This window comes from Symphalangus syndactylus, chromosome 9 (assembly GCF_028878055.3).
Source record: "Symphalangus syndactylus isolate Jambi chromosome 9, NHGRI_mSymSyn1-v2.1_pri, whole genome shotgun sequence".
Taxonomy (NCBI): domain Eukaryota; kingdom Metazoa; phylum Chordata; class Mammalia; order Primates; family Hylobatidae; genus Symphalangus; species Symphalangus syndactylus.
The window spans coordinates 59,949,422-59,965,072 of NC_072431.2; the positions used below are offsets into that span (position 1 = coordinate 59,949,422).

The window sequence follows — 15,651 nt, forward strand, 5'->3', positions numbered from 1 at the left end:
ACTTCCTGGAGGCTGGTCTTTCAGGGACTCCGCCATTTCATCAAGGACGTCCCCAAATGTCAGTGTCGGTGGGTCTTTCCTCTTTGGTGGGCCCCAGTTTCCAGGGAGGACTCCCTCCCCTGCCCCATCTGGGGCATCTTGAGCCCTAGGAGAGCCAGTGGCTCCCAGTTTCCATCCCCTCCTTGGGTTTGCAAGGCTGGCTGGCGCACCTGGCTGCGTGCACCTTGCAAAATAGTATTTGCATTGTTCATCTGCCAAGAGCTCCCTCCGCCTTTCCCTTTGCTTTGTGGATTTTATACCTTTTTTATTTCTTTCTTTTTTTTTTTTTTTTTTTGAGACAAAGTCTCGCTCTGTCGCCCGGGCTGGAGTGCAGTGGCGTGATCTCGGCTCACTGCAAGCTCTGCCTCCCGGGTTCACGCCAGTCTCCTGCCTCAGTCTCCCGAGTAGCTGGAAATACAGGCACCCGCCACCACGCCCAGCTAATCGTTTTTTGTATTTTTAGTAGAGACGGGGTTTCACCTTGTTAGCCAGGATGGTCTCAATCTCCTGACCTCGTGATCCGCCCGCCTCGGCCTCCCAAACTGCTGGGATTACAGTCGTGAGCCACCGCGCCCGGCCTACTTTTTTATTTCTTTATCAGCCCTTTCCTGAGAGGAAACAGAAGGGAACCTGTGTTCAATCCACCATGTTTAGCCAGAAAACCACATCCTTGTATCATGTGTCTTTGGTGAAGTCCTGCCTGGTCCCAGAGTCAGAAAACTGTATATATTCTTCTAGTTGTTTGAATGTTCAGTGTTTATACCTCAGTCTTCAATCTGTTTTATGCATCAGAGGTACTGACAAGGTTTTATGGAGGAGAAAGAGTTCTATTCCTTAACAAATGCTTATAAATCACTGACTTGGGCCAGCCAGGGGTAGAAGGGAGGGAAGGAGGGAGGGGGCCCTCTGCTAGGCCACATGTTGCTGAGGAGCAGAGAGTAGGGTATTGCCCCCTCTTGACCCGAGACTGAGCACCCTGAGGGTACAGCCTCGACCACCTATTCCCAGGGTCCTGAGACTCCCCTCGACCCCCCGTGGTTTCTCCCCAAACATCTATTGCAGAGGAATCGCCTTTTTTTTTTTCTAAGGACAGAGAACATTTCAAGGGGATTTGCATTCGGTGACAAAGATGGGGATATCTCCAAGAACAAGGGGGAGGCTGACAGTGTTGGGGGGCCGTGGACTGTGCGCGTGGGCTGCAGCTCTCACCATTCCCAAGCAGGACCATGGTCAGCCCCAGCGCGCCGAGTGGGAGCTATTCAGTTTCCCAAATACTTCTTAGGCATCTGTTTAACAGCGATGGGGACTGTGCAGGGTCAGGCTTTGAAATGAGCTGAGGAAAGAGAGACTTTAGGCATCCCCTGACTTCTAGAGCAATAAAAGCTGAGGAAAGAGAGACTTTAGGCATCCCCTGACTTCTAGAGCAATAAAAGCTCTTTAGAACAGCTTTGAACCATCTATTTCATCATTAAAGAGCTCCAGGTCTAGGGCCTCAGGGGACACATACATAAAAAGATAATTACAGCCCAGAGAGATGTGTGCTTGGGCGGGGTCAGCATCACTAGGCTCCTAATTGGCCTTCCGGGCTCCAGTCCCTCCCACTTCCACCCACTGCACACTCTGCTGCCAGAGTGAGCATCTACAAATGCAAATCTGACCTTGAATTTCACCCGCCTAAGACCCTCCAGTGACCTACAGATGCTGCCACAGCCCTTCCCAGGCCCCTGGTGTTAGAGCTCCTTGACCTTTCCAGCCTTGGCAGCCCTCAAGTGTGTTCTGAGTTGGCCAACCTGCCCTGTTCTCACTGCCCTCCCAGCCTCAGAAAATGTACTCTTTCAGAATGCATTTCTTTTTCTTTTAGAATGCATTTGCTCTTCTCTCTGCTGAACCTGGCCAGCTATTGTGCATACCTCAGGTCTTATCTTTGATGCCACTGCCTCCAGGACGTCCTCCTTGATTGTCCCCCTGATTGGACTGGCTTTGGCATCCCCTTCCCACCCTGTGTCTATTAGCCCAACTCCTTCCCCAGACTCTGGTTCTCAAAGTCAGGGGCCCACCTCACTATCTGTTCATCAATTGTCAGATATTTTTTGAGTCTCTGCTTTGTGCCAGGCACTGAGATTCGTAGGTGAACAAAATAGAAAAAAGACCCCTGCCTTCATGGTGCTCACCAGCTCATGGCATCACCTTGTCTGAATAAACAGACAGTACAGTGTACTGCACGTGCTCAGAAAGGAGGCTCAGTGGTCCAGCAGGCTGCATGGAGGAGGGGGCTCTGAGGGTAAGGCTTTGAAGGATGAACAGGAGTTTTCCAGGCAAAATGACTGGAGATTTCTCTGCTTGCCTGCCTGCCCAGAGGCTATCCTGGTGACTGGGGTGCTCTCTTCCTAGGGTCTACACTCTGCTCTCATATAAGTTCCTCTTCTCTTTCAGAATGCATGAACTGCACCCGGCTCAGTGACATGAGTGAGCGACTGACCACACTGGAGGCCAAGGTCAGTTGGGCTGGGGAGTCTGGGCCTGGGGAGCTGCCTGGGGACCTGGGGTGGTGGAGGGAGGCATCAGGCAACCACTGGGTGTGGCTGTGGAATTCCCAGCCCCAGGTTTCCAAGCAGGCTTGGACAGCCCGTCCCAGATACTGGGTACTTACTGTTCAGGCCTTGGTGGCTCTGGGTGGCCTTCTTGGGCTGGGAGGTCCCGGGCAGCAGGCTGGTTGTGGGCAGGTCAGAATGGTGCTGAGCTCCCAGGACCCGGGGGCTGGGAGGCTGGACACCCAGAAGACAGTGGAAAGAGGAGGGAGTCTCTGTCCCTCCAGGGCCACTGTTCCCACCTCCAGAACGGGGCTGGGCATAGAGGAACCGATGGCAAAAGACTCCGTGGAGGAGGAACTGCTGGGAAGTGACCAGCTTTCGGCCCAGTCTATAGGAACAGGACTTCCTAAGTGGAGTCAGCCCAGAGGCAGAAGGAATCCGTAAAGGACAAGTAATTTACCTGGCAGTGACCCCAGGCAGCACTGGGCAGGGAGAGAGGCACAGAAGGGTATGCCCAGTACAGGTGTGTTCATGGGCAGGTGACCTATGGGAGCACCTGGGGCTCCATCCCACGCTCCCTCTGGGAGACGGTGGTTTTGAGCACATTTCAGGGCCAGCTCACCTTAGGGCGATGAAGCCAGGCATCTCTCCTGCCCCTCACTGGATAACACTTCCCCGAGGGTACTTCTGTCTCAGCAGGCTCATTCAAGCTCCTGTGGCTGGAGAAAGCCCTTGGCAGAGTTGCAGGTGGCCACAGGCAAAAGCCAAAGTCAGGTGGGGCTGAAGGGTGCAAGTGGGGCGCCAACAGTGTCTGCCCCGATGGGGACAAGCCCCGTTCTCACCCAGAGGGCTTGGTAAGCAGGCTCTGGTGTTTATCCAGAGGGGCTCGACCTGGGGGAGGACAGGTCTGGAGGGATGAGGCAGCCTCCAAATATCTACAAAGCCTCTTGGGACAGCAGGGGTGGCTGCACTGCCTGGCCCCCCTGGGGAGAGCCAGCACCAAGAGGCTGGAATCACCTGAGTCCGAGGCAGAGCTCTCTCCGGGGCAGAACTGTGGCGACCAGAGCACATGGCATTGTCCAGAGAGAGTGTGTGAGCAGGGCCACGTGGCAGGCAGGCTGGGTGAGGACCAGGGACCTGAGACTGTGGGGCTGGACCCACAGGCAGCAAGAGCCCCTAGGAGAGAGCAGGGCCAGGGTCAGCTGTGCCTCCACCCAGAAGAGCACACACACACACGCATGCATACCCACATGATACATGTGCACACACATGCACACATAGGCACCTGTGCACACACATCTGTGTGCATGTGGAGACACACATATATATATACACATACAGACACACACATTTGCACATGTGCACACAAACACATGCACACACACAAAAACAGGGACACACATACGTAATACCCATGGTCACATGCACAGATACTCAGGCATACATACACACACAGGCATGCGTGTCCATGGGCACACATACATATACACACACACGCACACACATGACACAAATGTGCACACATTAACACACACAGCCCTTGACAACTCCACATTACCCTTGGCCCTGACTTCTGCCCTGGGGGTTGCAGGTGAGTGAGGCTTGGAGTCAGACATTTGTGGGACCACCACCTGCCAGCTGGGTGACTCTCTCAGAGCTCCCCCCTCCCCATCTGTAGAATGGATCAGAGCATCAGCCCTGCAGGGCTGTTGAGAGCCTCCAGGGAGATGGCAGTGGGAACCGGCTTTGGAAATGGTTTAATGCTGACCAGGAGTCAAGGATTAGTGCTGTCACCTACGCCAGCCACGTCACTGTTCCCGCCTTACAGATACAGACACAGGTGTGCGGGAGATATCTGTGCAGAGCAATGACGGGGGGGCCCATGGCATGCATTCGCGGCTTCCCTTGTCCTCCAGCCCTTCCGTGGGCGGGCAGGGTCTCCCAGCAACCCAGGCCCCTGGGCACAAGCCTGGGATGGGAGAGACCCAGCTGCTCTCCTTGGAGTCAGCTCTTGTGGGGCAGGAGTGGAGGGCTCCAGGGAGCAAATGTGTCCACATGGGCTGAGCCGGGGCCAGGCCCCCTAGAATGAGTATAGGGGAAGATGTTGAGCCGGTGAGCTTCTGGCACCTGAGATTTTAGAAAAGGCGGGTCGCCGAGCCATGCCCAGCCTGATGGACATTTTCCTAGTACCGGAAGCCTCTGTGTGGTTTGGCACAGAGCAACAGCCCTGGCCTCAGCCCAGTATTGTGGGTGTTAAAAGTCGCAGTTCTAGGGGAGGATGGCCGCATTGCCAGCTGTCCCCCACCCACCTGGCCCACATCCTCCTGTCATGAGCAATTCCCCCCTGTGGCCTTCCCCGCCCTGACACCCTCTCCACCAAGGGCCCCAGCTCCATGGCCTCCAGCAGCAGGCCTGGGGCAGAGCTTTGTCCTGTGACCCTGAGTGAGAGGACTGTGTCGTCTCTGTGTGCCTCGAGGGCTAGAGGGCGGGACAGCAGTGCGTGGGAGGAGCCCAGGCCGGGATTTCCACCCTTCCTCCACTCCATCTTGGCCAGCCCTTCCCTCTGGATCTCAGTCGGATGGCCTGGAAAATGGAAATTGGAGTCACTTCATTTTGAGGCTGGTCCAGAGTGGGGAAGCTCAGGCAGCTCTCGAGTGGGGAGCTGGGGTTGGTAGCTTGGGCCTGGGGTGTGCAGAGACGGGGTAGCTCGGCAGCCCCCCTCCTTTTGACAGCTGTCTGCATTTCTAAGTAGGGGCTGGGAGACTCCTATCTTAGCTCCCGCGTCTTGTCTGGAGCACCTTCTGGCCACCCACCTGCCCACTCCATGCCCAAGTATGTTGAGAGGGCCTCTAGGAGGTTTTTTTAGACAAGGTGTCATGTTATCTCAGTGTGGTGGCGTGATCTCAGCTCACTGCAACCTCCGCCTCCCAGGCCAGGTTCAAGTGATTCTCCCCCCTCAGCCTTCTGAGTAGTTGGGATTACAGGTGTGCCCCACCACATCCGGCTAATTTTTGTATTTTTAGTAGAGATGAGGTTTCACTATGTTGGCAAGGCTGGTCTCAAACTCTTGACCTCAAGTGATCTGCCCGCCTCGGACTCCCAGTGTTGAGATTACAGGCGTGAGCCACTGTGCCCGGCCCCACGGGGAGCTTTGATGGCCCAGATCAGAGGGCCCTGAAAGGCAGCGGCCTGGAGAGGGGAAGGGAACACCAGCTGGGCTAGTGGCCAAGACAGCCCAGCAGCACCAGAGGCCATGCCGAGGTCAGGCGAGTCTGCAGGAGCCACGACACGGAGCTGGGTTTTCAGCTCAGATCAGAGGCTAGGGGTCAGCCAGGGCAGAGGCTGGGATCCTAGCAGGGTGAAGGCAGGGCCAGAACAGGAGCCAGGCAGGCAAACCCCACACAGGGAAGCAGAAATCAGATGGCCTGCATAAAACAGCAGCAACCCAGAGCCTGGACGCTGGGGCTTCTGCTCCCTTAGACAAGAAATCTGCTTTGGTATGTCGGGAAGGAGGCAAATGAGAGAAACCTGGCCAATGGTAGCTTATTCCATAAGGACATTTATCGTTTATTCCACAAGAAGTCCGGGATCAGGGGTGGTCTCAGGATTGGTTTGGTGTCCAACGAAGCCAGGCTCTTCGCTGACTTCTTAGTGAGCTGGTTGATGCCTCATGATAACAAAGTGGCTGCTGCAGCTCCAGGCATCACATCCTCACCTTGTATGTAAAGGCAGAAAGTGAAGGGTGAGGTGAAGCACCCAGACTCCTTATGTTTCATGAGCCTGTGCTGGGGCAATGTGACCACCTCCTGGTTGCAAGGGAGCTGGGAAACTGAGTACCTGGCCAAACAGAAAGGGATGGCTCTGCCTGGCTCAAGCTGGTCCTGATTCCTTTCTTGGGCCACATGCACAGAGTCACAAGAGGGAGTTCTGGAGCAAGGGAAGAAGGGGCACTGGGGGCCAGCCAACCCACAGAGTCCGCTCCATCTGCTCTCCCACTGGTGCAGACCTAGAAGCTGGTCCAGGATTTCTGCCACCCTCTGTTCCTGGAACAGGCTGGCAGGCAGAAGGCCAGCAGGGTACCAGGGAAGATTCCTGCCTGCCCTCCCCTCTCCTGCCCTGGGCTTTACTTTCTGACCTCATGGACCACAAACAGTACGCGAGAGTCACAGAAGCCTCAGAGTCCCAGCAGTCTCTGGTGCAGAGGGCAGTGTCCCGGCCAGTCTGCCAGGCCACAATGACATCATCAGGGCCACTGCCCCCAAAGGCCGTGGCATGGTTTTCTTGGCCCCACGCCCACGGCTGCCCACTCGGGTGAGCTCATGCCTGGACAGAAATGGGATCAGTTTCTCCAGGTCAGACACAGCCAGGCCAGGAGGGCTGAGACATTGGCCAGGGCAGATTCCAACCAGGGCCCCTCTGCCCAGGTCGGCAGTCTCTGTGGGCAGGGGTGTCCCAGTGGGAGGTGCCCCATGAAGGAGAGAGCTAGGCCTTTTGTACTGGCTGGCAGGTCACTTTGGGGGAAGCCAGAGCTTTGCCCAGAATGGGGAACACTAGGGGATGCCTGTAGGAGCCCAAGGTGGTACCCTTCCCCAGATCTCTCCAGGCTCCACCCTGCTCCCTCCTCCTCCACCCTAGCCTCCCCCCACCATCCCCACCTCCTCTCATGGTCCCCTACCTCCACTTCCCAGCCCTTGGGACCACCCCCTGTTAAATATGGCCATCTGAGGTCCCCGCGGGATACTGCAACCCAACCCCCCCAAACTTATCACCTTCACTCCCAAGCCTGCCCCTCTCCTGTGCCCTTGTTCAACTGGGTGCATTTCTACTATACCCAGCAGCCAGGCCTGAAAGGGGAGACACACTCCAACCTTCACCCCACCTCCTGCCCCCAGCCCCAGGAGCACCAGGGCCTGACGCTCCTCCAAATCCCCTGCGCTGGCTGTCCCTTCCATCACGTGACCTGACAGCCACAGTCTTCTTGCTCCTCTCCAGAGCCCCTAACCTTGGCTGTGGCCCGTCAGCTTCTCCAGGGGTGCTAGCGGCTGGGGCAGGAATCGGAACCCTTCCCTCCTCCCGGAGATTCAGGAGAATGGGGTCCACCCTTCACTGCTGTGTGACCTGCGCCAGCCGCCCCCGCTCTCTGTGCCTCCACGAAGCTCAGCCAGGGTTGAGGCAGAGCTGTTGGGAGGATAAACTGTGGTTTGGTGGATGAGACACCACTTGGGGCCCTGGCCTCACCGCCCATTTGCTGGGTGATTTCAGGCAAGTCACTTGCAGTCTCTGAGCCTCTGTCTCCACCTCATTTGTGATGTCTCCGCAGTGACCCTCCCAGTTTCATGGACCCTTCTAAGGACCAGAAAGGGGAGGGGCTGAAAGAATTGGCCCTGGGGGGTCAAGGGGCCCTGGGCCAGGCATCCAGGCCATCAGAGGGCTGTGTCCCATAGAGGGGTGGAGGGGGAGCCCATTCTGCAGCCCACAGCAGGGCCTGAGCCCAGGGGGCCCAGCTAGAACCCTGGGTGCAGGGTCAGAGCCCTGAGCAGCCGCTAAGTGCACCCTGGAGACGCACCTGTTGGGGAGGAGCCCAGAGCAGGCCACTTTGTCCCCAGGGATCCCAGGACTGTCCCCCAGGCCCAGGGGCACTGCAGAACTGGTGAGGGGGCTACTCAGGGAGATCATCTGCCTGTGCGCCATGGACCCTCAGCTCAACCCAGCAGGTCCCTCACGCCCTCCGGCCCCAGGACCCACCCAGGTTCCCAGCAGGGATCTCCGCTCACCCTGAGCCTATTTCTGGCACACAGCGCCCCCTGCCGGCCTCTTCGGGGGCAGCAGAGACTCATGGGGCCTCCGAGTCCTGGCTCTCAAGTCGTTTAAAGGAAGGAGAAAGTCTCCTGGTCCCAGGATCTGGGTCTCAGCCACCTTTGACTCCTGCCTCCCTCAAGGAGGGACAGATGAGGCCGCATTGCAGGCTGGTCCCAAGCAATCGTGGCCACTTTTGTTTTTCCGGAAAGCCTTCTAAAGGTCATGTGCCACAAGGGGCCTATTTATACCCACCCTTCCACTCTCCTCCCTCCCTTTCTTCCCTTCCTTTTCTGTGTGTGTGTGTGTGTGTGTGTGTGTGTGTGTGTGTGTGTGTGTGTGTGTGCTTTTTTTTCTCTCTCTCTCTCTTTTTTTGTAGATGTGGTCTCGATCTGTCGCCCAGGCTAGAGCACAGTGGCACAATCATAACTCACTGTAGCCTTGAACTCCTGGGCTCAGCTTCGTGAGTAACTGGGACTGCAGGCGTGTGCCACCACGCCCGGCTAATTTTCTTTATTTTTTGTAGAGATGGGGGTCTCACTGTGTTGCCCAGGCTGGTCTCAAACTCCTGGCCTCAAGTGATCCTCCAGCCTCAGCCTCTCAAAGTGCTGGGATTGCAGGCATGAGCCACCACTCCCAGCCAGCACAGGGACTTTGACAGTGTCTGAAGGGCACTGCTTGAACCTGAGGGTCCAGAAAGACTTTCCAGATGTGAGAAGGAGGAGAGGGCTGGGATGGAGGGAACCTGGGCCACGAGTGAGGTTCTCCCACTAAGGAGCGTGACGGGGCACACACAGCGTGGACAGCTGCAGGTCTCATGGGGTGCACATGCATGTCCCTGCGTGTCACACGTGTCCCTGTGTGTCAGGCCCAACTGGGACCTGATTCTCTATCTCCTTTGGCCCAGGTCCTCCTGCTAGAAGCAGCAGAACAGCCCTCCAACCCGGACAATGACCTGCCGGCCCCCGAGAGCACTCCGCCGACCTGGAATGAGGACTTCCTCCCCGACGCCATCCCTCTCGCTCACCCTGGGCCACGACAGAGAAGGCCCACGGGCCCAGCCGGTGAGTGAGGGCTGCAGAGAGTACAGGCTGGGGCAGCCGAAGGGACCTCGGGCACAGCCTCCCAGGGCCTCCCTAGAGAGGCCACACACTAAACACTCTAGTTCTGACATGCCACGTGGCATTTTGAAACATTAAGCTAACAGTTGAAAACTGGGGGATTTCCCCTAAAAGCCAGGATTTCTAGTTTCTCTTAAGAAGTAGACGATCTGGCCAGGCGCAGTGGCTCATGCCTGTAATCCCAACACTTTGGGAGGCCGAGAAGGGTGGATCATTTGAGGTCAGGAGTTCGAGACCAGCCTGGCCAACATGGTGAAACCCTGTCTCTACCAAAAATATAAAAATTAGCCAGGCGTGGAGGCGGGTGCCTGTAATCCCAGCTACTCAGGAGGCCGAGGCAGGAGAATCGCTTGAACCTGGAAGGTGGAGGTTGCAGTGAGCCAAGATCACGCCACTGCACTCCAGCCTGGGGGACAAGAGCAAAACTCTGTCTAAAAAAAAAAAAAAAAAAAAAAAGTAGACCATCTGGCCGGGCGTAGTGGCTCACTCATGCTTGTAATCCTAGCACTTTGGAAGGTCAAGGCAGGTGGATCACTTGAGGTCAGGAGTTCGAGACCAACCTGGACAACATGATGAAACCCCTGTTTCTACTGAAAATACAAAAATTAGCCCAGCATGATTAATCCCAGCTACTCCTGAGGCTGAGGCATGAGAATTGCTTGAGCTGGGGAGGTGGAGGTTGTAGTGAGCCAAGATCATGCCACTGCACTCCAGCCTGGAAGACAGGGGTGAAACCCTGTCTCAAAAAAATAGATGATCTTGGCCAGGTGCAGTGGCTCACACCTATAATCACAGCACTTAGGAAGGCTGAGGTGTGAGGATTGCATGAATCCAGGAGCTCAAGACTAGCCTGGGCAACATAGTGAGACCCTGTCTCTACAAAAAATTATAAAAATAAAAATGAGAGAATTGGCCATCAGGGCTGGCAATGCCTCATGGAAACAACCAGCTACTGGGTTGCCACTGTAGGTCCAGTCCAGGCTGTGCAGTTTGCTGCAGTCCCCACCATTCCCTATTGTCTTACAGCTCAGCTACTGTCTTCAGTATCTGCCCTGCTCCTTGGCTTCTGCACTTATGGCCCCCAGCCCAGGCTTGCTGGGTTCAATTTTGCAGCATTCTGCCTGGCCAGGGAGCAGGAACTTACTGCCTCCCACCTCTTTCTGGGGTTTGCTCTCTGAACTCTCTGGCTGGAATTAGAGGACATCTGCTGCCCTGCCTTCCTGCCACACTTTTACAATTTTATTTTATTATATTATTTTATTTTGAAACAATGTGTTGCTCTATCACTGAGGCTGGAGCACAGTAGTATGATCATAGTTCACTGCAGCCTCCATCTCCGAGGCTCAGGTGATCCTCCCGCCTCAGCCTCCCAAGTAGTTGGGACTATAAGTGCACACCACCACACTTGGCTTTTTTTTTTTTTTTTTTTTAAATTTTTAGTAGAGACGAGGTCTCACTGTGTTGCCAGGCTGGTCTCAAACTCCTGGCCTTAAGCAATCCTCCTGCCTCAGCTTCCCAAGGTGCTGGGATTTATAGGTGTGAGCCACCATGCCTGGCCCTGGCCACTTTTTAAAGTTAAGGGGAAGAATTTTCCCTCTGCGGATTCTACCCACTGGTCTGGGCTCTGCCACCTGGGGCTGTAGTTACCTCTGCTTTAATCACAATTGTAATAATCATAGTTGCAATCGATGAAGCCCTGCTTGGTGCCAGACACTGAGTTGGGGCTTTACCCTGAAGGACATTTAGCAAACAACACCTATCCATAAGGCTGAATCCAGGGTTTGAAGGCTGGGGTCTACCATGAGTGGTCAGGATCTGCACTGTGCCAGTTATTAAATATTTTCATATCAGATATGAAAATATTTCAAATGCAGATATAATTTTTTTTTTGGAGATGGAGTCTCACTCTGTCACCCAGGCTGGAGTGCAGTGTTGCGATCTCGGCTCACTGCAGCTTCTGCCTCCCGGGCTCAAGTGATTCTCCTGCCTTAGCCTCCCTAATAACTGAGATTATAGGCATGCACCACCAAGCCCGGCTAATTTTTGCATTTTTAGTAGAGACGGGGTTTTGCCATGTTGGCCGGGCTGGTCTTGAACTCCTGACCCCAAATGATCTGCCCTCCTTGGCCTCCCAAAGTGCTGGGATTACAGGTTGAGCCAGTGCACCCAGCCTAATTTTTGTATTTTTAGTAGAGACGGGGTTTCACCATGTCGGCCAGGCTGGCCTCGAACTCCTGACCTCAAGTGATCCACCCACCTTGGCCTCCAAAATGCTGGGATTACAGGTGTGAGCCAGCATACCCAGCCTACAGATGCCACTTTTAATCTTCACACAAAGCTTGGAAGCCTTGAGGTTACAGGGGAGAAACCTGAGGTTCAGAGAAGTTAAGTGACACCCCTGGGGTCACCCAGCAAGCCAGCAAGCCGGGGGCATTTTGCCTCCATGATTCTCTGCCCTTAGAGCCCTTTGGAGGGAGCGCTCACCCTCTCCCCTCTGTTCTGAGTGTCTTTTCTGATGCTGGGTTGGGGAGCAGGGGCAGAGCAGGGAGGAGAGATACATAACACAAGTGGCCTCCAGTGGCCAGTCCCAGGGCCGGGGAAGGAGAGTAGGGTATCCTGCATTCTTCAAAAGAGACTGAAGGCTGCGGGAGGAGGGCCGAGCTCAGGTCTGCTATGGGAAGGGGGACCTCTCTCACTCTGGCCCCCGGCCTACCCCTCGAGACGCTGTCCCTAAGGTCTCATCCCCAGAGAGTTACCTCATGCCCACATTCTTCAAATCTTTCTTGGGGGATGGAGGAGGAGGGGGCTTCCCATCCCACCGGGGACCCAGGCCCACGAAAGGGCATGCCTGGCAAGACCTTTCCAACCAGGGAAAAATGCAGTTTCAAGAATGGCCACCAGGTGGGGCACACACTCTACACATGGTGACACCTGCAGCCAACCTGGATTCGAGAGAGCAGGTGGGGCTCTTCCGAGGCCAGCAGCCCCCAGCCAGGCCCTCCCCACCGTACCACAGTCCCATGCAGCCAGAGTGCAAAGGGCCCTAAGACTCAGCGCAGGTCCCTTCATCAGATCAGCAAACTTCTTTTTTTTTTTTTTTTTTTTTTTTTCTGAGACAGTGTCTCTCTCTGTAAGCCAAGCTGGAGTGCAGTGGTGTGATTATAGCTCACTGCAGCCCAGGCCTCCTGGGCTCAAGCCATCCTCCCACCTCAACCTCCCCAGTAGCTGGGGCCACAGGCATGCACCACTATGCCCGGTTAACTTTTGTATCTTTTGTAGAGATGGGGTCTCACTGTGCGGCCCAGGCTGGTCTCAAACTCCTAGGCTCAAGTGATCTTCCTGCCTCAGCCTCCCAAGGTGCTGAGCAAATATTTTTCAGCATCCTCTCTGGGCCAGAGGGAGAAAGGGCTGTCCCTTGGCCACACAGCAGGCCTTACCTCTCCATCTCCTTGTCCACTCTTGGGGCTTAGAGATCTGTAGCTGGGAAGATCCATCCTTCAGGACCTCCTGGGGCCTCCTCAGAGGCCACATATTGGGGAGCACTTTGCCACAAGCCCGGTTCCTGACCCTAAGCAGGGAGACAGTAGGGTGTGAGAGAGGGACCTGGAGCTAAGCAACTTCATCTGCGGCCTGGCTGTGTGACCTTGGGCAAGGGACCAACCTTCCTGAGCCTCAGTTTCCCCACATTGAAAATGGGAACGAAAGCAGTTCTTAGAATCATAGATGTTCCTAAGTGCAAAACTGGTTTGTAAGTTGTAATAACCAGCTCCAAGGTGATGTGAGTGCCTTTGCCTGTTTAGGGAGTCCCAGGTAGGCAGGGCTCCTGGGGGAAACGTAGGCCGAGAGCCCAGGCGGCCAGGCCTGGAGCCGCTGGAGGCTGGGGGTCCACCGTGTTCTGATGCCCTGTCTCCTTCTCTCCCCAGGGCCCCCGGGGCAGACAGGACCACCAGGGCCTGCAGGCCCCCCTGGGTCTAAAGGTGACCGAGGCCAGACAGGAGAGAAGGGTCCAGCGGGGCCCCCTGGTAAGAAAACCCCCCATATACGTGATGCTGTCAACCTGCGGAAAGGGCTGGGCTTTTTTCTCTACTGGAACAGGCGAGGTGTCCCACGCACCCACAGCCCTGATCTTGATGGGTACAAGAAAAACGGGGTCTTTTTTTTTTTTTTTAATTTTTTGAGAGGGAGTCTCTCTCTGTCGTCCAGGCTGGAGTGCAGTGATGCCATCTCGGCTCACTGCCACTTCTGCCTCCCGGGTTTAAGCAATTCTCCTGCCTCAGCCTCCCGAGTAGCTGGGATTACAGGCATCCACCACCACACCCGGCTAATTTTGTATTTTCAGTAGAGACAGGGTTTCACCATATTGGTCAGGCTGGTCTCAAACTCCTGACCTCAGGTGATCCACCCGCCTTGGCCTCCCAAAGTGCTGAGATTACAGGCATGAGCCACCGCCGCACCCGGCTTTTTTTTTTTTTGGAGACAGAGTCTTGTGCTGTGTCGCCCAGACTGGAGCACAGTGGCGCAATCTCAGCTCACCGACACCTCCACCTCCAGGGTTCAAGCAACTGTCCTGCCTCAGCCTACTGAGTAACTAGGATTACAGGTGCCCGCCACCATGCCCGGCTAATTTTTGTATTTTTAGTAGAGACAGGGTTTCACCATGTTGGCCAGGCTGGTCTTGAACTCCTGACCTCAGATGACCTGCCTGCCTCGGCCTCCCAAAGTGCTGGGATTACAGGGGTGAGCCACAACACCTGGCCAAAACGGGGTCTTCAGGGGGCTTCGGGTACAGGCATGAGCATTGAGGCTGTGAGGGGCCAGGAGCAGTTCTCAGCCATTTAAACACCTCCAGAGACCACCCTCTCGACTCCTCCTGGGTCCTGCAGGGGAAGGAGCCCTGGTTCAGCAGGTACAGGGCCAGCCCGGGATGGTGGCTTATACTTGGTGTCCCCGCCACAGGGCTGAAGTCCCTGGGAGGGACCAATGGGCCTCTGGCCAGAGCCTTTGCTGATTTCACCGTCCCTGCCCCCCTCACCCTCCCCAGCTGCCACTAAGTGTCCCCTCTGGACCGGGCTGGGAAGAGAAGCCCATTTCATTTACACTCCAGGACACCCCCAAGGAAGACTGTGGATCGGAGGTCACCACTGACTGGCTGTGGGCCCCTGACCAACCCTGTTTCTTTCAAGGCCTCAGTTTCCCCATTTGTAATGTCGCAGCCACCTGCCAGGCTCCAGCTGCCACAGTGACTGTTCTTTTCCTCATTGCAGGGCTCCTGGGGCCTCCAGGGCCCCGTGGGCTTCCTGGAGAGATGGGGCGCCCCGGCCCCCCAGGACCACCCGGCCCAGCAGGCAGCCCAGGCCCCTCACCAAACAGCCCCCAGGGCGCCCTCTACTCCCTGCAGCCGCCTACAGACAAAGACAGTGAGTGATGCCCCTGGGGGGCCAGAGGAGGGCTGAGCCACACTGTGTTCTGGGAGGGATCAGCCTTCCTTAAAGGATCCCGGGAAGCGGACCCCACCACATGCCCATCCTGCTGCACCCAACTGGCTCACTCCTGCAGGCCTCCTCCAGGAAGCCCTCCATGCAGTGTCCAGGGCCTGCCAGTGACGATGACAGGGAACAGCTTGGGAGCAAGGCTTGGCCCCGGGGCTGAGCATCCCCAAGGGGACCCAGGGCTAGTCCCCAGCCCTGCTCTTGGCCCCAAAGTGGCCTGTCTCTGCCTCAGTGCTCAGCTCCCTGCCTTTGGGGTCCTGAGCCCCAAAGGTCACTCTGCTGGCTGACTTGGCCCAGATTCCCTACCTGGCTACCCCACCCCACCAAGGTTATCCCTTACTGTACTTCTTCCTCACCCGTCCTCACTGCAGGTCATTCAGCAGGTGTTTAGTGAGCACTTACTATGTGCAAGGCACACGGTTTTAGCCACTGAGGATACGGCAACGTGCAAAACAAACTCCGGCCCTCGGGGGCACAGGCCAGTCCAAGAGAGCCTCTGAACACACAGAAATGTCCACTTCTACCTTGGGAGGTGGGGACAGGGAAGTGCAGAGAGTGGACAGGACCAGGACTCTGGGCCCAAGGGACCATGAGGTAGTGGGAGGCCAGGCAGAGGAGTCCGCGAGCCCTGAGAGGAGCAGCATTTCTGGTTAAGTGTCCCGGCAACTGGGGAAG

General features: G+C 56.1%; 1 protein-coding gene across 3 annotated transcripts in view; it reads left to right on the top strand.

The window, feature by feature from the left end:
- COL26A1 (collagen type XXVI alpha 1 chain) overlaps window positions 1-15,651 on the top strand; it is a 230,443-nt gene that overhangs the window by 169,397 nt on the left and 45,395 nt on the right. For all 3 annotated transcript variants that reach the window (XM_055292681.2, XM_055292682.2, XM_055292683.2), the window contains exons 4-7: window positions 2,473-2,534; window positions 9,274-9,430; window positions 13,411-13,509; window positions 14,752-14,904. In XM_055292681.2, coding sequence (XP_055148656.1) covers window positions 2,473-2,534; window positions 9,274-9,430; window positions 13,411-13,509; window positions 14,752-14,904 — 471 coding nt within the window. The remainder of the gene's footprint in view (window positions 1-2,472; window positions 2,535-9,273; window positions 9,431-13,410; window positions 13,510-14,751; window positions 14,905-15,651) is intronic.